Below are 25,463 nucleotides of genomic sequence, written 5' to 3' on the forward strand. Positions count from 1 at the left end.
ACTTTCTCTGAACTCTTTTTCTTATCTAAAAATATATAAAATTATATGGACTATATGAACCAAGTATATAAAATACTTTTTAAACTCAAAGTGTTATATGAATGCAAAGTAGCTATTGAGTTAATTTCTAATTTTTAAAAAACAAACATCAATATTTGAATAAATCCAGTTTCACCCCACCATTGCTGCCCTTAGCTTTCACCTCACTTCTCTGCTCCACCTTACAGCCACACACTCTCCGGCACCCCAGTCACACCAGTTACACACACACATCTTAAGTTATCACTCCCAGCATAACCTCAGCCCTCGTGGCCTGCAAGGCCTGCTTCTCCCTTTTGCTTCCTCTCCTCCCAACCCAGTCTCTTTTCATGGCCTTTGTCCTTGCTCCTCCCTTTGCCAAGGTCGCTCTCCCTCCAATTTCTGCATGGCTTGCTCCTTCGTTTCTTAAAGTGTCTGCTCCAATACTCTTCCATCAGCCTCCCAGCCCACCCTGAGTAACAGCCTCACCGCTCCACAGCCTTCTGTCCTATTAGCATCCTGTGTGTTTTCCATAGCACTTATTACCACGGGTTATAGTCCTCGCATTGCAGATAGGATGTTTCTTTATGCGATGTCTTTCTCATCCCACCGGAATGGACTTTGCTTATCCACTGAAATATCACTAGTTCCTTGGACGGCATCTGGCATACGGCAGATCAGTGTGACTGTGTTCATTGCTGCCTATTATTTTTGTAAGCTGGTAGCGACTAACTTTGTTCTAATCCTGCATCATTTAAATCAATTTTTTTTCTAATATGGAAAACTATCATCAAGAAAGAGAGAAGAATGACACCAAAATTGTTTTTTTGGATTTTCCTAGTAACATTTTATTTTCTATTTTGTAGGTAATGAATATCCGAACAGTACTGAACAAACTGGTTAAACCACAAGGCCTTTATCCTAACTATCTGAATCCCAGTAGTGGACAGTGGGGTCAATGTAAGTCAAAAGATTATCATTGTTTGCCCTGTGGGTGTGTCTCAGTGGTTAGAGTGTTGGCCCACACAAACAAGGGGCTCAGATTCGGTTCCCAGTCAAGGGCCATACCTGGGTTGCAGGTTACATCTCGGCCCAGTCGGGGAGCATGTGGGAGGAAACCAATCGACGTGTCTCTCATACTGATGTCTCTCTCTCCCTCACTTCCCCTCCCTCCCTTCCACTCTCTCTAAAAATGAATGGAAAGAATATTCTTGGGTGAGGATTAACAACAACGAAAAAAGATTAGCATTGTTTTAGCTCTTTATGGCCTCCCTTCCACTCTCTCTAAAAATGAATGGAAAGAATATTCTTGGGTGAGGATTAACAACAACGAAAAAAGATTAGCATTGTTTTAGCTCTTTATGGTACCCAGCACTGCCCTGGTAACAGAAAGAAAAAAGCAGAATAAAGCACAGTATTTGGGGAGATTGTTTAGAAAAGGAGAAAGAAGACCTGGTCCCTTTAATAAATAGGCTTCTGTCACTAGACAGACTGTAAGTGTTACCTGGAAACTAGAGTGTTTTGCTTTTCATGCGGAACTGTGAGCATGATGACATAGAAGCACATTTAAAGCTATTGATCAGAAAGGGAAGATCTAGTCAGGGTAGTAGGGGAATGTTAGCCTGTAACAAACTAGACATGTGGGTGAGGGGGCGGGGGAATTGTTCCTTTGTTTTAATGACTGTCATCAGGATTTTCTATAGAGTAACTAGATCATTCTACTTCATAGCAGTTCCTTTCTGCTTGACTACAAGATGAGAGAGGAGCCTGAGTCTTTAAGGGTTAGGAAATTGAAAGAGCAAACGGCGTATTTTTTCTGCTTAATTTTAAGCCAGCAGGTAAAGGTTCCTTGCCAGTAGAGTTCTCCTTAGGGTAGGAGAAAGTATTGTGCCAGAAGCCCTCACTTGAGAGCCTGGCAGACTTTGACCAGCAGTGTAATGATTCAGAGTCGTTGAGAGAAATGTCCTCAAGCTGCTTTGGAAAAACAGTGGTAGATGAAGCAGCAACTGAGAGCCAGTGAAGAATACTAAGTGAGACGCCTAGCTGTGCCGAGTGTGTTCGAATGCCTTACAATTTACTCTAATTTGAGTTGTTTCATTATATTTAAATGCCATATATTCTTAGATGGCTGGGCCTCACTGCTGCTTTGGAAGTACTCTGCTTAAAGAATAACTTAGTAGAAAAAAAATGCTAACATCGATGTGTGTTAGTAATGGCTTGGAAAGGCCTAGCTTTTGAGATCATAAAACCATAATCAAGGTTGCCACGTAACCTCAGCGTGGTCCACCAATCACTGGGCATCCCTGAGACCTTTCAGAGAGTCCACAAGGTCAAAGGTGTTTTTATAATAACACTAAGACGTTCTGCCACAGTGCTGACATTTGCACTTAGGTTGCAAAAGTACTGATGGGTGAAGCTACTAAAGTGAGAACCACAGCCGAGGCTCCGAATAGTCGTCACATTTTAAATCTTCACAGCGGGTTTGAAAAAAAAATAAAAAAAAAAAGAAGAAAAAAAAAAGCCAGTTTCACTTATGAATGTTCATAATGAAGCAAAAATAAATTATTGATTCTAGTAAATCTCAGCCATTGAATACCCATCTTTGTAATATTCTGTGTGATTCAATCCAAAGTACACTTAAAGCACTCCTGCTGCTTAATAAAGAACAGTGGCTGCCTCACAGAAAAGCATTTGTGTGATCCTGAGTCCTGAGCTGAACTTACTGTTTCACGGTCACCCGTTCCACTTGAAAGAACAACTGAGGACAGACTGGTTTTTCCGAGTTGGGCAGTTAGTAGATGTGTTCTTGAAAATGAGCCTGCCCACTTCAAGGAAAACTGGCAGAATCTGTCCCGATGATAAAATTTGAACTCTGCATGAAAATTAGAATCTTGGGAAACGTGTATATGCCACCAGGAATGAACTCATTGCCTTGAAGCAACACTTGGAGACTGTTCTGATGAGATTGGTGGTGATATTCACAAATGCATAATGAAATGTGTCGACATTTGGAAGATCTGCGTAATTCAAGTGAGCAATACTTTCCGAATGACCAGTGCATGCTTTTACAAAAATCATGTAGAAGATTCATTCAAAGCACAAGGGAGACCAATGGATGTTAATGCAACAGCACAAAAATGCATTGATATGGTTTCTAATTCTACATTGCAACTTTTAAAGCACTCTAACCTTTAACAAAAACCACTTGTCAAGTTTTGTTGTAGTATCAGAGAAGAATATCCACAATAATCTGAAAAAGACTTAAATATTCTTCCCTTTGCAGCTGTATAACTGTGAGATGGGTTTTCTTCATCTGTTTCAACCAGGACAACATATAGTATAGATGGAATATAGAGCAGATATGAAAATCCACCTATGTTCTAGAACAGGAAACGTCAAAGAGATTTACAAAAAATATGAAATAGTGTCACTCTTCTCACTAATTATTTTTTGTAAAAATATAACATTTTTATGAAAAAATTGTTCTAAGGGGTATATTATTGTTGTTTTAAATATATTAAGAAAATATATTTAATTCTGTTTTAATTTCCAATATTGTAAATGTTGGTAATATTACAGAAACAAGTTTTTTGGAGTGCTTATTCATTTTTTGAAAGTATAAGGGGGTGCCCTGGCCAGTTTGGCTCAGTGGTTGGAGCTTCGGCCCACACACCAAAGGGTGGTGGGTTCGATTCTAGGTCAAGGACACATACCTCAGTTGCAGGCTCTATCCTGGCCCGGTAGGGGTGCTAGTGGGAGGCAGTCAATCGATGTCTCTCTCTCTCTCTCTCTCTCTCTCTCTCTCTTTCTCTCTCTCTCTTTCTCTCTCTCTCATCGATGCTTTTATCTCCTCCCCCGCCCCCCTCCCGACTCTATCTGAAAGCAATGGGAAAATATCTTCAGGTGAGGATTTTTTAAAAAGTGTAAAGGAGTGCTAAGACTATAAAACGTTTGAGGGCCACCGGAGTATTTGGGATAAAGCAGAACTGGAGTAGCTTTCTTTCTAAGGACGAAATGGCCACATGTGGTTCTCTAAAAGGACAGGGTTTTTGGAGTTCTCCTCCTCATGAAAGTTCAAAAGTTGAAGAAAAGTCTGAGGATTTACTGTTTTATTTTCCCTGTGACTTAGGGTTTAGGAGTCACTATGGAAAGGGACAAAAGAGTCCGTTGTACTGGTACATCCTGGCTTCACCTTCCGGGTCACAAATATACTATCTATTTGGCCATGTTTCCTGGTACAAAGAGCCCTTTATATTTGGATTGCTTATGGGTCAGTTTCCTGGTAGAAAAACAAACAGGGTTGATGAGTTCCCCTTGTCTCTCCTCCTCCACCCTATCCTGGGTTCCAACCACAAGGAAGACTTATGTTTTTATTCTTTAATCAAGCCTGCTTGGCTGTGCCCACATTTGTGCTTGTTCTGTTTCTTTCTGACTCTACCAAGGCCCAGCTCGATTGCCATTTCTTCTGGGAGGACTTTGTGTTCAAGACTCCGGTTAGAATTTGTCAGCACCCATTCCTCCTCTACTCACCCCCTTCTTCCTCCTCATCCCAACACTTTGGGTACTTTCCGGTTACAGTCCTTTTCCTAATGATTCATATACTTACCCATCAACCTAGGGATCCAAACTTTTGAGGGCTATGACTTTGTCTTAGTCATATGTGTTAACCCAACGCACGGTATCTTGCACCTAGTAGGTGTTCACTTAACTTGAATTTTGTGGACATTCATGCACTCTGTACGCAATCTGACTCTCGCTCTGCCTCTGCTCTTAATAGTGGTTCTATTTATTCTCTTGGAACAGTTTCCCATGCTCTTCCGTTGTGACTAAGAAGCAGCATCTGGCCCTGGTCACTAGTCATAGAAAGAGATCTGGTGGCTGTTGAGACCAGATGTGGGGCTCCATGTCAATAAGCAATAATTATCACCCTTCTTTGATTAATATAACTAATATCCATATAGTGTCACTAGCATCACTGGGGGATTGCTCTGAGGAGTTCAGATTCAGATGAAGTCTACAAAATTTAAAAAATGAGGCTATTGAGTATTCTTTTTGTCTTGTTCTTTTGCTATTTTCTCTCTCTTTAAATATTAGGAATCCTTTTATGGGACCTATTTCTATTGGGAAGAAAAGGATACATTACCCCCTTTAGAGAAGAACATAATAATTGAGTGACAATAGTACACATTACCTTTAGAGCATTTGGGAATAAAAACACGACATATGTTCTTTCTAGCAATAGGCGGTCCCTTCCTGCTGGCCAAATCCGGCATGTTCTCTCCTCCACCCATGAAGATATTTACACAGGGCCCTGTTGCCAACACAAACAGTCATCCAAAACCAGAGGAAGCTTAGTGAGTGAGATGCTAAAATCTCAAAGGGCTTTCTCTCGTGTTTCTCCTCTATGTGCCTTTATTTTTATTCTTTCCTAACATGAAAATTTTATAAGCAGGAAATTTAAAAAGTAAAAAATTAACTAGCATTTGCTAAACAATAGTTAAAATACATGTAATACTATGTAATCCTTTTTTCCTTTTTTTAAAATCACCACATGCCCAAAATTGCTTCTTGCATCTATTATAGAATCATAACCCAAGGAGTAGTGGGGGGAGGGGAGGCCCAGAGCATGAAGCCGCTGCTTCTGGCTGTTGGGTTTCAGATCTCATCGCTTTAACTCGGAGGACCTGTCTGGATCATGGCCATCATTTCCTATTACCTCCTTCAGGCCTTGTTATGCTGACAGGAGCTGGACAGTGACCCGCCTGACCATGCATCGCTTGCATTTGTCTCCTGCAATCATGTTTGTAACAACAGGGCTCATTATTGATGAGATAGGTCTTCGTCTATTTAATTTTTAAATGTCAGAGGTTTCTGTGGTGATTTACTTAGGAAACTGTAAAGGTCACTTCAAACACTGCTATTTTAAGAACCAGCTCTACAATGGTAAAAACACTCTTTTACATTAAAATTAAAACTATTATTCTGGACTTTTCTAATAAAATCCATATTTAACCACTTAACAAATACAGCCCTTCTAGCCTGAATAGATGTAGTCCTTATTAAGAATGACTTAGAATTTTTGCTCTGTTCAATTGTTTACTGAGTAGCCACTCAATGCCATTTTCCAAGATAAGTGCATCTTTTTAATGCTCGTGTTCTCTATGAATTCTGTAGATGACATCTGTCTTTGTAGCTAAACATGCTTGAAAAATAAAAGTATAAAGGGCAAAGGAACCCATGTCGTGTTATTTGGTGAAGAGCAAGCAGGTCCACATGCCAGCCTCTGTATGAGTCGAATCAGATGGCAGGAATCAGAAGGCTGTAATCTCATGTAGCGTCCGTGAGGCTCAGGTTCCTCATTTTTAATGAGGGTACCTACCCTACAAGTTGCGGGATTGTTGGTCCTGTATGTAGTGGATCTGGCACAATAAATGGCAGCGGAGGATTGCAGAAATGATGTGTAAGGAAGAAAAGCGCCTGCCACTATCTTCTTTCTTACCACCACCCCCCACCCAAGGTTTTTGACCCTTCTTGTTTTATTGCAAGCCACGTTTTTAAAAGATTTGCTAATACTCATAGCTTTGCCATGGTTTATATTATTGAGCTAAACAATTAAATATTTATTAGAATATATACTGTGAAACATTTTCATTTTGGTATGTTTACTAGAGAACCAGATTTTTGGAATTAGGGGGGGATTATATATTTTTTTTTATCTTCCTGCTTACAAAATTACCCTGGTAATTATTTAGAGTATATCGCATTAGTTAACAGCACATCTGCTCGTTTCAGAATGTCTTTCTGAAAACAAGAGATATGTTGGAATTTAAATGTAACCCCGAGTTGCAGTTGACGTAGGGTTTTGCATCCTCGTTGCTAATGTAATTTTGCTGCATTATCTGAATTAAAGGCTGAATCACTCTAAAATTCATTTCCCTCCCTTGCAGATCATGTATCAGTTGGAGGACTCGGAGACAGCTTTTATGAATATTTGCTAAAGGCATGGTTAATGTCTGACAAGACAGATCTGGAAGCTAAGCAGATGTATTTTGATGCTGTTCAGGTAAACCCAATAGTTAAATCATCTTTGCCACTCAGCTCTGACTTGTAACTTACTTATTCAATCAAGCTTTAATGAAAAAAAAGTGGAATACTACATAAGTGAGTTACAAATTATTTCCAGTTAGGAAGAGTAAACTATCTGCTAACGAACTATAACAATAGTCAACATACTTGATGTATGCAGTTCTCAGAGGGCAATTAAGTTTTTTACATAGTTCAAACCTCAGTGAAGCTTTACATATCTGAAAGGAAAAGGTTTGCATATCTGAAAAAAAAAGATATTTTTGTGCTTAGAGTCTATTACAGTTATGGAGAGAAAAAAAATCCTGAATTTATATTCTGAAAATTGACTAAGTTAAAGTGGCCTGCCTATACATTTGAAATAAACTTATCTCCAGAGATATATGGACAGTACTCTCAAATAAAAATCTGAAGTCACCCTAATATTATTAACAGTTTTCAGAGGTCCTTTAAAATGGAGGAAGAATGAGAGGGAACAAACCCTTGTTGAATTGCGGACTGTGTGCTAAGAAGTGTTAGGTAGATACTCTAAAGTACTAGTTTATTTCCTCACAGTTTAGATGTTATTCACCTTGTGTTACAGATTGTATTACAGTTGTATTACAGACAAGACAACTGAACTTCAGGTTGAGTGTGAAATAAAAATTCAGATTAAAATTTGTGTCAACACCTCACCACTATGGATTTATTTGTGAATAGGATTTCTGTACTCATGTATATATATTTTTTATGGGCAGTAAGTTAGTGAGGTAAGTCAGAAACTACTTAGCAAAGTCTTTAGGAGGTGGCCAGTGTGAGAGTAAACTAAATCTCAGTCAAAAATGAAAATAAAATTTGAAAGTAAAAGAAGAAAATTATTTTATATAAAATACCTGAACTTGTACCCAGCTTTTCAGGAACAAATTTTGTAGCACAATCAAGTACGCTTCTGATTTTTAAAAGTACTTTATATGGTAACATATTTTTTGATATTAATTATTATTAAGGCATCTCAAATAATGTTGTAAAATTATGGTGAAACCATCAAAAAATTGACTGCTTAGATTTTTTTTTTAATTTAGAATAGTAATTTTTTTTTATAATTTAGAGTAGTAGAGGAGAGAGAAAAAAATGGAAATTTGGAATTCCAAAAATGTAGCCATTGTTCTAAAACTGATCTTCCTCAGAAAAGGTCTGAGTGGTTTTGATATAGACTGATTTATTTATTTGACTATAAATGCAACTTGCTTTGCTCTGATTGACCAGATTAAATGCCACATTGGTCCCCACTCAAGGTCAATAGGGAGCTTCCCTAATAGAGCAGCTACAACTCTGCTATTTCACAGATGAGAACTAAAACACCTTAGCTAGGACCCGGGCCTGCATTTAGCACAGCCTTTATTCAGGCACATGATGGACATCAAAAGCCTACTTACTAGGATAGGTCCGCACGGCCTCTTCCAGGTTTCTTTTTCTTCATTCCTGTGGGATTTAGGTTTTAACCTAGGGAGTTCCTCACCATACAGTGTGGTTTCCATAATGTCATTTTTTAATTACTATCCTGGCAGACATTTTAATTATTCTCATCCCTAAAACCTGCTGTTCCAGGAAAAGCAACTTTAAAATATTCTTTGAAGTATTTTCCCTCAGTTTCTAGAACTATACCCACACAGCTTTCAACATATTGTATTTAGACAAACCATTGACAGGAAAATCCATTAAGAACAATTGAAGTCAAAGTGTTTCTTGTTTCTCTTAATAGTAAAAACACTTTCAATCCATTGTGTTTTCAACTTAGAAAGAGCAGCTAGAACACTTAAACTTCTGATTTTGACAAGTAGCCATGTCTTACCTAGCAAAGTTTCTTTGTCTAGTTGTACTTACAGAGATAGATCATTATTATCACAGAGAGGGTGCCTTACATTATTGTTCTGTACAGTTGAATTGCTAGAGATATGGTTCATCAGTTTTAGCTGCAAGTGGGTTTTAGAAAGGGTTTAATCCAAGAGTGGTATGGTTTGGGGGGTTTCTTTGGTTGTTTTAATAATAAAATACCCTGAACTTCTAATTGGCTATCATGGCCTTCTCTGGAGACCATACTAAGAATCCACAGGGAGAGGTGCTCACCCTGAAACAGGGCCATTGGAGTGAACAGTACCTGGGCAGATGCTATATTAGACAATCAGGATTCTACAGGCTTCATCAAACTAATTTTTTTCTAATATAGAAGGATGAAAATCACAAAATATACAATACTCTTTTTTCCTAATTAATTCTCTATACACTTCACACAACATTTTTTTAAATATATTTTATTGATTTTTTAGAGAGGAAGGAAGAGGGATAGAGAGTTAGAAACATCGATCAGCTGCCTCCTGCACACCGCCCACTGGGGATGTGCCCGCAAACCAAGGTACATGCCCTTGACTGGAATCGAACCTGGGACCTTTCAGTCCGAAGGCCAACGCTCTAGCCACTGAGCCAAACCAGTCAGGGCAACACAACACTTTTTTAGAGCTACTTTCCCATCCTCTGTATTAACTTACATTTGCCAATTGCCATACAAACATTGCTTTGGAGGCCTTGGAACTTAGTTGTCTACTTTATATTAAAAAGTAGCAATTTAGTCAGAATCATGCCAAAAATAATATAGTGCTTTATGCAGGATCCATAACAGGATAATAATGTTTCTCTGATCCATGCTCAAAAGCTATTGCTCTTGCTATGTAGAAAGAATAATTTCTTGGCTGATGAACAGGTATCTGCTTAAAGGACTTTATTGCAATTTGTGCTCTGAGAAGTATAAATAGCTAAGATGTTCAGTTGCATTAAACAAGAATGAAATATTAATGTAATAACTGGGTCATCAATAAAATTAGCTTAACCACAGTGAATGAGCACAGTAGTATGTTTGTTTATTTATTACCATCTTGATTTCATTTGTTTACTTAGAATAAAGGTAGGGAAAGTTTTATCTGCCTGTGTATTCATTTTAATTTATTCTTCTCTATCACAAGTTTTATCCGTGTCTACTATTCCCAAATGTGCTTCCTAAAAACCCTTCTTTTTTGATAATAGTATAAAAGGTACAGACACTGTCATAGCCCTAGTCCCTCTCTATGAAGTAATTGTGGGGGGGGGGGGTAACATGTTTTAGTATAAATTTGAGAAGAGATTACAAATGCTGAAAATAAGTGTTACTTTCAGGCAATCGAGACTCACTTGATCCGCAAGTCTAGTAGGGGGCTGACGTACATCGCAGAGTGGAAAGGCGGCCTCCTAGAGCACAAGATGGGCCACCTGACCTGCTTTGCTGGAGGCATGTTTGCGCTGGGGGCAGACGATGCTCCGGAGGGCCTGACCCAGCACTACCTTCAGCTCGGAGCTGAGATTGCCCGTACCTGCCATGAATCTTACAATCGCACATGTGAGTACATGTTATTCTTCATCTACAGTCTATTGCCACATGCTTTTATTTCGTTCAGTAAGGAATTTGGTCGTTGTTGCCCTCAAAAGAATATCCACTGTGCCTGATGAAACCTAATAATCATGATTAATATATTAAAGGCATATGTGTTTTCAGCTTAAAAGATACTGCTTTGCTACATAAAAATATTTACTCTTAGTTTGCCAAGAATTGGAAATCGAGGCCATAAAACATTAGGCCAGACTAATTTATTGGCCTTGCTTTAGGTAAATAACATTGGATAAGAGTTTCTGTCTCACTGCCAAAGAGATGTAATATATTTTTGTAAATTATCGTTAATCTTTCCAGTGTCTCTATGAATGAGATTTTGACTTTGACTCCCTCCTTATAAAATAGGGCTTGAAGCACAAAGATTAAATAACCTCTCATGACATAATGACTTAGAATTCACACCACTGATTTTCTAGCTAGCTTATAAGGTATTTCCTGGGACCTTGCACCTACCCACTGGGTCCTCAATAACTGTTGGTTAAATGAAAGAAAATATAGAATCATTACCATAGATGACTGAATTTTAAAGTATATTAAATAGCCCTGGCCAGTGTTAGATTATCAGTGATTAGATTATCTGCCCTCAAATCAAAGGGTCACGAGGTCTATTCCCAGTCCAAGGGCACGTACCTGGGTTGCAAGTTCAATCCCCCACCCCAGTTGGGGCATGGGCAGGAGGCAACCAATTGATGTGTCTCTCTCATATCAATGTTTCTCTTTCTCTTGCTCTTCTCCCTGCTCCTCTTCCTTCCTCCCTTCCACTCTCTCTAAAAATCAATGGAAAAAATATCCTCAGGAGGATTAACAAAAAGAAAATGTATACTGAGTATCATTTACTACTAGTGTCTCGTGCACATTGAAAGAAAATTAATTAGCAGTGGCCGGCAGGGTGGGACTGGGCAAGACAGGCTGGGCATACCCTGGAGCAAACCTCCCACGGGCGCCGCAGCTGGATGGTCGACTGTGGAGTGAGCGGGGTCCCTCGGGCAGGTGGGGTCCCTTGGCCTGGTCTGCAGATGGGGCCAAAACCCGCTCTCTGACATCCCCCGAGAGGTCCCAGATTGCAAGAGGGTGGTTCTCGGGTGACGCACCCCGGAATCAGGCTCCCTCCTCTCTGGTTCCAGGTGCGTCACCCGAGAACCGCCACTGCCAAGTCACAGCAGCTTGGCAGCTCCTGCTTTGAGCATCTGCCCCTTGGTGGTCAGTGCGCATCATAGCTCCTGTTCAGACGTTGGCTTAGCCTCTTATGTATTATAGATATGATGTTTATAACTATTTCTTAAAGTGATTTGTTATTGTTCTTGACTATTGTAAAGTGCTTTCTAGTTTCAGTTAAGTTGTAGACACTAAGCATTATTCAGGACAATAACCTTTGTTACCCATTCCATATTCTTTAGTTGTGAAACTGGGACCAGAAGCTTTCAGATTCGATGGTGGTGTTGAGGCCATTGCTACAAGGCAAAATGAAAAATACTACATCCTACGGCCAGAGGTTGTTGAGACTTACATGTACATGTGGCGACTGACTCATGATCCAAAGTACAGGAAATGGGCCTGGGAAGCTGTAGAGGTAAAATTTTAATTTGCTTGTGTTTCATATAAATAAATGTGTCAGAAAAAAAAATGTAGCATGTACAGATAAATATAGCATATCAACTTTTCTATAATTGTTAAAGCTTTGACCAGACTTTTTCCATTCAAGACTGAGTGTTTTCATTTAGGTCATCCTGCATATTTGCCTTCAGCTTTTCAGCTTTGCTTAATATATATATATATAGAGAGAGAGAGATTGAAGGAAATATCTAGAAAAGCATATTATAAAATTAAGTTCCCACGACTAGAAGTGACGACCACTCAACTCCACAAAGAGTTATAGGCAACTTGGTGATAGTCACCCCTTGCCTGTTGTCTGTTCCAAGAAACACTGTGTGTGTGTGTGTGTGTGTGTGTGTGTGTGTGTGTGTGTGTGTGTGTGTGTGTTCTCTATTAGTCTTTGGGCATTGAAATGATAATATAGTACATACTTTTACTTAGAGTAAATTAGCTACTTAGTTTTAGAAATAACCTGTAGAAGAACTATTTTCTGCAAGTTCAGGTTTCTCTGAATGTCGATAAGCTTTCCACCTGTCCAGGGTGCTGATTTAATTCTTTGTCATCTCTTGGGCCTCTTCCTGCCGAATATGGCATATCATCTTCCTAAACTAAACTATTGTGTGTGGATGCCACAGAGGCACCCTACAGAGTGTGCATCAAATGATGTCTAATTTTAAGAGCTCTTATTCTGAAACGAGTGGGAGGGAATTCAGGGGATGAGAACAAGCAAAGGCTTTAATTACGCTTTCTTATTCTCCACACTCTTTCTTAGAAAGTTCGCTATCTTTAAAAACAGTCCATTAGGAGTAACTTCTCTCAGGAAATCTAAGATGAATATTGCCTTTGTCTAAAATTTAATATCTCAGGAAGCCATTGATAAATCTCGCTTATTACCCTGTTCATTTAGTGTGTGTCTTATCACTAGTCATCACTCATTTTAAGTAATAGCAATTCTTTAGGCCTTTTTAAATATTTTTTTGCAGTTTTCTAATTATAGTTAGTCAGTGGTAATTTCAATTTCTTTAAAAATGTTTTCTCTGAAAAATGTATTTAAATTACATTTCATCTATACTTTGTTGATAGGGAATTATTTTGGTCTTCAATAAGCCAGCAAAGGAATTAAGGCTAGCGCTCACCTTGGAGATATCAGTTTAAATTAAAAATAGCAGGAATTATGTTTTTCATCAAATCTAAAACGCCATTTTTTACGTACCCCTAAGAAAGTACAGCCCTACCAATTAAATTGTGTCATGACAATTTTGGAGATGTTAAAATGTGAAAAATGTATGACAGAGACTTGCTCAAAAAGAAGCTTTGATTTGCTTGTTCCTCGGGGGAGTTTGTTGGTGAAGTAAGAAGGTTGATGTGAGGTGTTAGGAATTTTGCCTGTTACCACCTCTTAGTGTAGGATATGATGTGAAATGGTTTCATCGTGTCCCAGTGCAGGGATCCTCCTGTTTTTGCCCCTAGTAACTTCAGCTGGGACTTGAGACGCAGTGGGGAGAGAGGAGTGCTGGGGGCTCTTGCCTCTTCTAAAGCACAGAAATCACAGAGTGGGCAACACTTAGTTCACTATCGCATGCCCTCGGCCCCCTGTGTTGGTGTTGCAGCTGCAGTGGGTGATGCCCGCGTGCTGGCAGCATTACCCCAAGTGCCCGTGACTTTTCTGACTCAGAGTTTCTCCGCAGGCAGCTCGCCCCGGTATGGGAAGAGGGGGAAGAGTTCCTGGTCCCACCAGTGAGATACTGGAGTGGGTGGGTGGCTTTCCCAGTCTTCCTTCTTCGAAGAATACTTCTGAGATGTGTTCTGCGTGGTTCCTCAGAGGTGTAGGCGGGAGGGAGCCCTAGTTGCACACAGCATGTTTCCCTGGCTCCTCTCACTTCCCTGTTTCACTCTCCCCACTTCCTGATATCACCTCCCCCAAAATTTCCTGCATCCAACCCGTGACTCATGCTCTGTTTTTAGGGGAACCCAAATTAAAACATAGGGGGCCCTTAAAAAATCACCTAGTCCAGATTCCACGCAAAGGAAAGACTCCTGTGCCGATCTTCGCCAGATGGCTATTCCTCATCACTTCAAGGACTTTGTAGCACAAAGGAACATGCTACTAATAACGTGGTTCATGTCATTTTTTAATGGCCAGGAGTATTAGGAAGTTACTCCTTTTAAAACCAGAATTCACAGTTCTGTGCTTTTGAAAAAAATAATCTCTCTCTCGTACAATTCAGCTCCTCAGTTATCTGAAGACTGTACCTTCTGCCAGCTGTTCCTCCCTCATCCACCCTTTTCCTCCACCTTCTCCTGACACGGTTCCCAGCTGTGTTCTTTCAGGGCTGAGCACTGTGACTCAGGAACCGCTCTCCTGAGGGCTAATTCCTACAGCCTGTGGTCCAACTTGTCCCTTTAACAGATTTAGAAAACCCCTGGCTTAGGTGGAAACTGTGGCCGAATGATGTTAACGAGTACATTGACGACTGTTGAGGCATCTCTTTTGTTGTGTGCTTGTTTTCACCCATACTTCTGTCCTGTCTCTAACAAGCACTCCCTTCCCAGCCTTCTTTCAGTGGTACACTTGTTAAACCTGCTCTCCACGTCTGAAGGCAGGATAGGAAGGTATAGAGGCCCGTGTACAACACTGGAGACTCCCTCCACAGGTTACAAGCAATCCATTAGTCTCAGGTGTTCCAGCACTAGGGAACTGACCTAACAGGAAAACCATCTACCTGTTTTTTTCTCAATAATGTCATGAAGAACTACATTAAATTCCTCCTAATTAAACATGTGTAATTAATATCCTGATAAAGCTCTTACCATAAGTTATACACATACATTCCTATATGTGTAGGTAAATATGGATTATATAATGTCTATAAATGTAGGTATGTGTAGATTATATGATGTCTCCACTGGGCTAGAGTTGTGGATAAGCCTTATGTAGGAATGTTCATTTCTTTATTTGCACAAACATTTCTCTCTTGTTCCCTGAATCTAACCTTTTACACATGGACATTTTGGCTCTCAGAGAAAGATTTGTCTTCCCAGTGTCTTGCTTCTGCCCACCCAGGCTTGATGCCTGTTTTCAGACTCTTTGATATGTCTGTTTTTGCCTGATTCTCAGACCAAACTCCACAAGTTAGCCTTCTTATTAGCGTTGTTCTCTGGGGCCCACTCTTGGAGGCATCTCCGTTGAACAGCTGCTTCTCTAACCTGGTAGATAAGACAAGGCTTCTCTGTTCTTGCAGTGATGCTTTCCGGCTTAGGACTTAACTCATGCTGCCCACTAGTCTCTTACCTTCCCCACCCTAAAGAGGTTCAGTCGCTTGGGGTCAGGTTTGTGTTCCTTCTTTTGTTTAGAGCTCCAGTCGGTGTAAACATTCTCCTATCCTTCTTTTCTGTGCTATTAGCAAGTCCCATTCACATATGGTCACTAATAAGTAATGTAAGCATTTACTAAAACTGAGGTGGTCCCTATGCCGAGACTGGATCCAAAGAACAGACTGTAGTAAAATGATGCTCTGATCAGACTCTGCTGTGTAGATACATCCTTCCACTGTTGAGATTCTGTAAAATCAGAGCCTGTTATGGGGGCCCAGGAGAACTGCTTGTCCCTAGATTTACATATTTAAAGTCTTAAAATTTAGGCTTGACATGAAGGTTTTTCTTTTTATTTAAAATGCATCTTTAGCACTAACCGGTTTGGCTCAATGGATAGAGCGTCGGCCTGCGGACTGAAGGGTCCCAGGTTCGATTTCAGTCAAGGGCATGTACCTTGGTTGCAGGCACATCCGCAGTGGTGGGGGGGGGGGGGGTGCAGGAGGCAGCTGATAGATGTTTCTTCTCTCTCATCAATGTTTCTAACTCTCTCTCTCCTCTCCCTTCCTCTCTGTAAAAAATCAATAAAATATATAAAAAAATAAAATAAAATGCATCTTTAGCATTTTTTTTATTTATTTACCAAAAGCCTAAAAATAAAAATAAAAGAAGCTAGGCCTCTCTGGACCTCTCACAGGGCCCTGTACTGTGCTGACTGTGTCTTCATCGTGTTTTATTGTCACAACAACCCCATGTGGACCACAGGAACACTGCCTGGGTCCAGGAACCTCTGAGGCCACAGTTAGCGAGTCCAGAGCTGGGTCACGACTCCCTCCTCTAAAACTCTACGTTGTGTTCTTAACGACTGTGGCTCTCCACACTAGGACTATGGGAGAGAAAGGACAACTGGCGTGAACTGAAAAGAGAAAATGCTTTGGACATTGCCTGCCCCAAAGCAAAAAATGATGGAGCTTATAGAAATTTCTACGAGAGGGAAGAGTGGCCTGACTCCCTCGTTAGCTGATCGCCCAAAAACTTCCAGAGAAAAACCAAGAAAAAGCTTGGTGGTTCAATTACTTTTTAGGAAATGTCGGGAATAAGACTTCATTATGTTCCATAATAATGAACTTACTCATTTCTCCTAAATCTCCATCTTTTTCTTTTTACAAACAATCTTTAACCTCCATTGTATCTGGTATTTAACTTTTTATCAAAAGGAACTTTGATCAAAAAAGGAAGGAAGGGAAAAAAAATAATTGGAACTGAAGGTCCCTTTCTGTAGGCTTTCGCGCTCTTGGTTCATTGTGTGCAACTGAGAACATAATCAAAGCATTTTATTTTTGAAGTTGGTCTTATTTTCCCGGGGGGCTTTTAAAAAGTACCAAATCATGAGACATTTTCTTTATGCATGGAGCCTGCCAGTTAGAGTTTCTTCAGCTGGTAATTAAATGCTTCTCCTCGTGACCCCGGGCTCTGTGCCTTCTGCCCTCCAGCCCTGGTGTGCCAAGTCAATTTCTCCATTGCCAGCATCTGCGGAGGGGAGCTGAGCCCGCAGCGCCGCATCCCTGCTCACGGCATTCACCTCGCCCCCCTCTTTTCTGGGCTCTGCATTCTTAGAGCCATGTTTTCCTCCAAAATCTTTTTCTAGCCAATAACGATCTTTCTCAACTAATATGGCAAGGCCTGTGTTCTCCATCTTTTTTGCTAGTTTGGCTGAATGGGAGAAAAATGGAGTATAATTATACACGTAAAAAAAAGAGGGGCAGGGTTATGTTTCATAAGAGAAAACTGAAAAATAAATTTAAAATGACATGAGAATCTAAGAGTAACTTTACCTTGTTATTGTGTTCTATATTTCCTTTATTTCATTATAAATAATGGGTTTTGTAGTCTTAAAGTTTATATTTTTTTGTCCACATCCTATGAATTAGAACCAGATTTCAGATGGCAATTTCGATGTGACTGTAGAGTTGATAAGAGTAATAGGATGTGGTGAGTAGGAAATAACTTTTTTAGAGCTGACTAGGCCTGGTAACTAACAAAGCAGCCAATGTGATTTCAGAATATAAAGACTAGTCAACTTAGTGGCAGCAGCCAATGTAGAAGGCAGTTATTTTCGGTTGTTACCTAAATTTTCTTTCCAACCCTGCCCATCCCATCTCTTACCCAAATACTCATTAGAGCCAGACAGCTGCAGGAATGTAGGGTCCTTTCTCCCTAGATAGTTACCAGTGGATTCATCCCATCTTCTTCCATCCCAGACCAAAGAAAAGAAAAATGTGTTTTAGAAATAGATACCAACCACATTTTTCCCACTGCTTTCCACTTTCCACTTTTATCTCTTTCACCAGTATCACTAATTAGTACTCCACAATGGATTTTTAAGCAATAAGATGTTCTGCTTATAGTAGCAGCTGTTTTGGTCCGCACACTTTTTTCACCAGTGGTTTATAATCCCATTTGATATGAATAATCTTTCTAGACCAGGGGTCAGCAAATGTTTTCTGTAAGGGCTGGAGAGAATTAGGTTTCAGGGCCACATTATAGTGAAGAAATAGCCACAGACAACATGTGAGTATAGCTGTGGCTCCATAACCCTTTATTTACCAGAACAGACAGCAGACGGGATTTAGCCTGTAGTCCAGAGTTGGATGAACCCTGCTCTATCTAGATTATAGTAGGAAATGGTAAATATGACTGAAAACTTATTCCAAAACTCAGTTTCCAATTAGGTGAGAAGATATATTGTCCATATGTCCTTTAACTTTTCATCCTTTATTTGTATTTACATTGGATAGGGTTTTTGTTCTTTTTTTTTTTTAATTTTCAACTAAAGCTGTTCTAATGTAGCAATTCAATTTGAATCCACATTTATTTAATTTGACAATCTAGTAATAAAAATTAGTGACAATCGGTTGACTGTCTCGCGACCATTTTTTTCCATCTTCTTGGTCATTCAGGCTCTGGAGAATCACTGCAGGGTGAGCGGGGGCTACTCGGGCCTCAGGGACGTTTACCTCAATCATGACAGTTACGATGATGTGCAGCAGAGCTTCTTCCTGGCGGAGACACTAAAGTGAGTAAAAATCATCTAAAAGTATGTGGCCGAGGGGGCTGGGCAGGCCTCTGTCCATGTCTTTATCATGAGCACATTCAGACACTAGCACGCATGGCTGCCTCTGAATGCCATTCTACATGCATGGCGATGATTGCAGGTTTGTTTTCGGTCATCGTGTGAGTTTGCTGACTCGGGCCTGCTTTCATGGTTCTGGTACTCTAGGATCAAAGCCCAGAGTAGCTTCTTCACTCCGCATTAATGTGTATATTCCCTCAACGCGTTGCTATACGTGACTGTTGTCCCTGGTTCTCCCTCAGATGAATGGAGTCACTGATGTGGTTTGGGCTGTGCCTTTGTGGTTTTACTGCTTCATACACTCGTGTTTCTCCCTCTAGATATTTGTACTTAATATTTTCTGACGACGATCTACTTCCACTGGAACACTGGATCTTCAATACTGAGGCCCATCTTCTCCCTAAACTCTGCACTAATGAAAAAGAAGTGGAAGTCAATGGATAATGACAAGACATTTTACATTTTACATTTTACTCTGCTCATTCCCATCACTGCATACCTTAATAGTCCCTCTTCTGGTATCCAGGCCCATGATGAATTTTATTAGTAGGTCTGTGATTATTCTAAGTTCTAAAATTGTTTTGCAGTCTTTTATGTTTTTTATCATAGGCTTAAATGGGACGCAAATTCCTTATCGTATCCTTTAGTATTTAGTCAGTAGATCACAGATTTTCCTATTTTACGTAATCTGTTATCTCTGGAGTTCATGAAGGTATAGTATCATTTTTATTAGAATGAATAAAATGGCATACCAGTGACCTCTTAATTACAGTTTTGATTTGACTGCAAAACTTTTTCCTCCTCTATGAGGAGATAGTGTCTGCTTTAAGCTGTAATGTTTTGCCATGTTGCAAAAAGCCATAATAATAAATTAAATATTAAAAAAGCTTTTTCCTTTTTAATTTCATGTGAATATGGTTTGTCTATCCACCAGAGACAGATCTTATAACTGTGACAGCCTCCTTATGCGGGTCTATCATTATTTGATAGAATGTCTTCTAAAATACTTTACCTACAGTTTAATTCAAAATAGAATGCCATTCCAAAAAAGATCATCTCGTGTTGACCTCATTTCATTAGAACCACAGTATATTTCTGTTGGTGAATTATGTTAGTGTTTCCTAATTTGTGAATTAGTTCTCAAATTTTACTTGAAATGTCCTGTATCATTTCTGGGTCATGTGCTGGTTAATTTCTCCCATTCCCCACCACACAGCGAAGTGAGCTTGCAAGTTTGGCAGATCTCTGCTATTGCTCCATTACGTTTCTTAAAGGGAAATAGCATCACTCTTAGTGTGTTAGCTTTCGCTTTTTACTGAACATACGAAGAATCGGGTAGAGAGGATGAATATTTCAAATGATTTTTCATTTGCATTTCATCTTTAACTTTTTTTTTCCTTGAAGTAAAGAAAACATTACATCTGGATCAGATTTTTCAGATTTGACAAGGGCCCTTTCTCAAATGTAGTAAATTATTTCATTTCTGTTCATGAAAGCAGAATTAACTCTGAAAGAAGCTTTAACAATGTATTTATTCGTGGTCAGTTGAGGAAAATCTAATAAACTTTTAGGTCAAATAAGAATATAGTCTTGGTTAAATTCAATATAGATGTCCCAGCTTAGAAAGAATATGTAGAAATGGATGCTCCCAATCCCCCACAATCCGATAGCAGATCAAAATAATTATATGGTTCTTCAAAGCATTGTGTTGAGATATGAGTGCTTTTCCCAAGAATAGATTTGGTGATACCTTGTGTTTTCTTATCATATTGGATCATATTATATATGTGACCCAAAGAGCTAATATGGTGATGTATATTCTGAGGTACAAAGACTTTAACCACCTGCATTCTCCGCCTACAGTGGTCAAATAGATCAGTACAACCCCATGGATTAAGCTGAAGCATATGAAGTTGCTGCATTTGTAGTTTAAAAACTATCCAATATCAGCAATTTCATATGGCTCAACCTAATATTTTTTAAGACAGTTATCTTCTTGGATCTCTATAGACGTAATTGTTTTAGCTCTTTCAGCTTTTAAAAGTGTTTCAAACAATTTCTTTTGTCTGAAAGGACCACCTTGTGTAACCTGCTCTTTTTTTCCATATTGTACATTGGTATACAAAGAATAAATTAATAAAGTTAGTAAATTAAGGACATCCTTTATAAATCATTATTGCCAAGTTAATGTGTTTTGAGACCCAGAATATCTTCCACTCATATGTCAGCTCACCTTATGAAATGAATGGATAGTGAGAGTTCTTTTGTCCCAGAACATAAAGGCAAAATATAAAAGATTATTGCAAAAAACAGGCCATATGTATTTAGATTATAATTTTCATATAAGCATCCTTGGGCTAACAATTTAAGTTACCTTCTTTTCTTTGCTTTTAAATTTGATTTGAAAGAGCACAGAGCTGGTATGTATTTCTACAGCAGATAGGATTTTAATATCAGGTTTATGTACACCCTGCACTATAATGTACCTTCTGTATACTGGTATAAGTAGGCCAAAAGATTGTACTAGACATTGTTCTGCCAATGGCAAGAATAAAGTTTTTTCAATTCTAGAACTTGGATTTTTTTAACGTAAGTCCCAAAACAACAAAAATGTAAGCAAGAGATTAATATCATAGTGATGTGATTTAATTAAAGTTATATTTTGTGTTAATTATTTTAAATAACTGATGTCTTTAGGTAGACACATCTTTCATTCATTTTCAGCAATTTCACCTAAAAGACAAATAATTAAAATAGCACTTAATTCTCTGTATGTGTTTTTGGTATACTTTATGCAATTAATACACATAAAAATTGTGTGGCGATTTTCAGGACTCGATGTTTGACATAATTCCTTCATATGTGTTATCCATCCTTTACAATGATTGTTTTTGATTTGTGCATAAATCCATTCTGTCATTTCCAACTTTATATAAATCTTTAATGTTATGGGAAACATAATAGATTGACACATAATTTTTAAAAACTATATTTGTAAAATTTCTCTATTGTGAATAAAGTCTTTTAATATATCTCCTCCTTTGTAATGTTTTTCTCCTTTTAAGTAAGTTTTTGTATATGTAGGGGTGAGTATGTAGAGTTGCAAATGGAAATATTAGATCCAAATAGTGATTCCATACCACACCCAGAGTATCCTGACAAGGAAACATTTCCCATTAAAAACTTTAACTTGCAAATGATTTTGCATGCATGGCCTTTGGTTAATCAAATACCTTTATTAAGAATCTAACATGTTCAACACCAGGGCATGTAGGGTGGAGGTGGGGAGTTGGTGTCAGAAATAGCATGAAGTATGATCATTGTTCTTCCATTTACTTCCTCACCGTACCATTGAAACAAAACAAAGCAGCATTTAGTGTGAAATGACAAGTGAAATTCTTCTGTTCAGGGAGCAGGCCACTAGGATTTGATATGCCCCTCCTTTGGGGGCTTGACCGGGTTCTGGGACAGCAGGGGCTCACAGGGAGATTCATCCCTATGTCTGTGCCTCAGCCCTGTCTCCCGCCCCGCCCCCCCCACCCCCCTATATCCGGGGCTCTTCGGCAGTGACAGTGCAGTGGGCACACCAGGGCAGGCTGCTTGGTGGGAAGTACAGTTAACTTGGCTCAGGGACTCCTCTGCTTGCCCAGCCCTAGGCTGTAGGATGATGCAGGGTACTCCGAAGCCCCGCCCTTACCTCCCAGGCCTTTCCCCTAAGGAGTCCAGCCTGGGGCTCCCCTTCCTGAAGCACCTGGGTTGATTGTCAAAGAAGCTTAGTAGAAAAGAGAACTTGAGCTACAGGAGAGCCTCCACTATTTTTGAAAAAGCCTGGGTTTTTCAAATTCATGTTCCACTTATTAGAATGTTGTAGACATTTTGGTTTTTGTTCTGGCTGCCTGAAACTCTTCCCTCCCTGGCTCTTCCCTCACTTCGTGTGGGTGTCTGCTCAATGGCACCTCACCAGAGTGGCTATTTTGACAAATCAATATAAAATTTCCCATCACCCTGTGTCCCTTGGTCTTACTGTATTTTCTACTTAGCATTTGTTAGATTACCTATTCGTTTCCTTGTATGTTTATTGTCTTTCTAACCCCTTAGAATGTAAGCCTCATGAGAACAGAAGTTACCTTTTTTGGTGCCTTCCTCTCCCATCTCCATCTCCAGTGCCTGAAGCAGCATCTAGCACTTGGCAGCCCACAAGGAATGTTTTGTGAACAGTTGAATGCATGCATGAATGAATGAATGAATGAATGGGGTTCATAGGGTTTGCTACAGCTATTTAGAAATGTCTTTTAATAAGCTGAACATTTTAAAAAATATAACATGCCAGTATTGCATAACATGCTGTTTTAAATAGATAATTATAAGAAAGGGCACTTTCTTTCATTGATATTTATAGTGGTTTTAAGGAAATATAGAGTAAATTGTGGTTGTGACTGAAATTAACTCAAAAAAACAGATTTTTAAAAATCACTTTTTATCACATATGGCCCTATGTAAAACACCTACCAAAAAAAATGTAAGTCGTGATTTCTCCAATATAGAGTGTTTTCAGTGTTACTATTCAAAAATAGCCTACTACACTGTATTGTTTTCTGACTTAATTTCACAGTCCTGTGTCATATATTTTTTAAAAAATGCTTTCTACAACATCAAGCAAAAGAATTGGTTTTTCATTTAAAATAGAGCTAGTCAAATGAGAACTTTCTGAATTCAATTACTTGTAACATAAAGGATACTGGTTATGTTTACTCTGTTGGTGACCAAATTATTAAAAAGTTTCTAAACATAATTTTTATTTATACTAATCATCAACCATCCACACAGAAATGGCAGCCTGGCAATCAATACATCCAATTTCTGATAATTATATGTAGAGAATTCCTTAAATTTTTAAGAAAACAAGAGTAACCTTTTTTCATTTAAGCGTAAAATTCATATATCTAATCGCCATTCCAACTCTCTAGGTTGTGGCTGAAATGTGAGGGTGGGGAAAGAAATCTTATTTAATTTTGATTTAATGGCCCAGAGACTGATTTCTGTTTTTCCCGGCTTATTCCAGTCACACTGGCCAACACATGAGTCATAATATTCAAGAAATATCTGCCAAGCATCAGATATGCATATAAAGTATTAGAACTGCATAGGAGTCTAGACGGCATTCAGTCCAACTCTTATTTTAAACATAAGGACATGGGATTTTCCCAAGGTCAGGAACTGTTTTTTATCCTGGCTCTATGCTGCCAGGCACAGTGATTTGGTAAGATTTATGCTAATAAAAGTTAAAAACAACATACGGGAGCACATGTTCTATCCAACCACTCTAAAATAAGGGTGTAAATTGAGAGTTCACCCTTGGAAACTGACCTAAGGCCATATTTCTCAAGGTGTGGGCTCCAGTTTATCTACATCAGAACCTCTGGTAAGTCTTGTTAAAATGCAGATTCCAGAGCATAGCCCAAATTTAACCAATCAAAATTGTGGTGGGGCCCTGGAATACTAAAGTGGAGAACCACAATTTTAAGTTATAGGGGGTGGAAGTCCCAGGATAGCAGAAGAAATAATGAATCAATTAGGGAGTGATGACAAGCCCATGTACCTTTTTTCTGTATTTTTGTTTCTACTTCCAGGTTTAAGCACAACGACAACTTGAAACGTAATTTGGATCACATTGGAAATGTGGATTCATTCTTTTACAAAAGTATTTCTGAGCAATAAGCCATATAATCTAAATCTTTTAGAAACAGATGCACATTGGATTTTTAAACATAATTCTTTCTTATTGAGCAAACTCAAAGGTATTAACTTCAATCATCCCTCTTTTTATTCAGTGACTGTTTCATTTGCTTTATTCTCCCAGTAGCTGCTTTTAAAGTCAATTCTCAAATTGTTTCTTCTGTTCTTGTTGAATTTTGACAAGATTGTCACTTGCACAGACTACACGAGAATTCCTAGGTAGGCCATGTGTCGTACAAATATATAAGATATTCTTGGAAATGACCTTTGAAAAGCACCTTCATTTCTATCCCTTGTCCCCTGTGTTTTTGCATTCATTGTGATGCAATTGTCAGAGATTTGTTGGCTTGCCATTATTATGATCACTTTGAATCTCCTTAAAACATGCCTTAGTTACTGAATAAATTAACGTAAATTTGTGTCACAGATTCATTTAATTCCCCAGTGCATGCAAATTACCATGAAAGCTTAGAAAGCAGTAATAGATATATAGCATTTTTTAAAACTTTTCCACAGATGTTTTGGCCTTAGGCTACGAGCCCATATTAATTCATGATTTTACAAACAAGGCCTCAACATGCACAGCTTTTCAAATCATATTTTTCAAAATGACTGGCACCTGAGAGTATTTTGTTTTGCTTTGCTTTTAATTTTCTTAGGGGAAAGAAGTAAATGACCCTAATTCACAAAATCTGGGGAAGTTTGTTCTCGACTTTCTGACTGTCTTGGAGTACTTTGTGGAAAGTGGAAACAGGCTTAGAATCATCTCCTAGAACTGGGATGGGAGGCCACAATGTCAACTTCTCTAAGTAGCTGCAGTGCTGTGGGTCCCACTTCACAGACATGGCCTCTTGCTTGTTGTGACTCCACTTAGTAAATACCAGAACGAGCGAGGTCTCCCTTCTGTGTGGAAAATGTCATCACCACTCTGCCATTCAGTACAACACTTCCACCTCACCAGTTAAATAAACCCTGAGTACATTCCACAGCTAGTCACACTTTCGGCTTGCTAGTCCCAAATTGGTAACTTTGTGACTTAGTCTCAGCCAGGCCCTGCAAAATTATATACATTTTAAATACCGCCATTATAATAAACTAGAGGCCCGATGCACGAAAATTCGTGCAAGAATA

The 25,463-nt window shown here is 39.0% G+C and overlaps 1 protein-coding gene across 3 annotated transcripts in view; it reads left to right on the forward strand.

Annotated features, from left to right (window-relative positions):
• MAN1A1 (mannosidase alpha class 1A member 1) overlaps positions 1-24,712 on the forward strand; it is a 153,588-nt gene extending 128,876 nt beyond the window's left edge. For 2 of the 3 annotated variants that reach the window (XM_054722267.1, XM_008140627.3), the window contains 6 exons: positions 885-978; positions 6,966-7,081; positions 10,288-10,507; positions 11,956-12,128; positions 18,424-18,539; positions 18,917-21,630. In XM_054722267.1, the coding sequence (XP_054578242.1) occupies positions 885-978; positions 6,966-7,081; positions 10,288-10,507; positions 11,956-12,128; positions 18,424-18,539; positions 18,917-19,040 (843 nt within the window). In that variant the 3' untranslated portion in view covers positions 19,041-21,630. Of the gene's footprint in view, positions 1-884; positions 979-6,965; positions 7,082-10,287; positions 10,508-11,955; positions 12,129-18,423; positions 18,540-18,916; positions 21,631-24,226 lie in introns of those variants that run through there. The other variant, XM_054722268.1, reaches the window with a different exon arrangement.
• Positions 24,713-25,463: the final 751 nt, after the last annotated feature.

This window comes from Eptesicus fuscus, chromosome 10 (genome assembly GCF_027574615.1).
Source record: "Eptesicus fuscus isolate TK198812 chromosome 10, DD_ASM_mEF_20220401, whole genome shotgun sequence".
Taxonomy (NCBI): domain Eukaryota; kingdom Metazoa; phylum Chordata; class Mammalia; order Chiroptera; family Vespertilionidae; genus Eptesicus; species Eptesicus fuscus.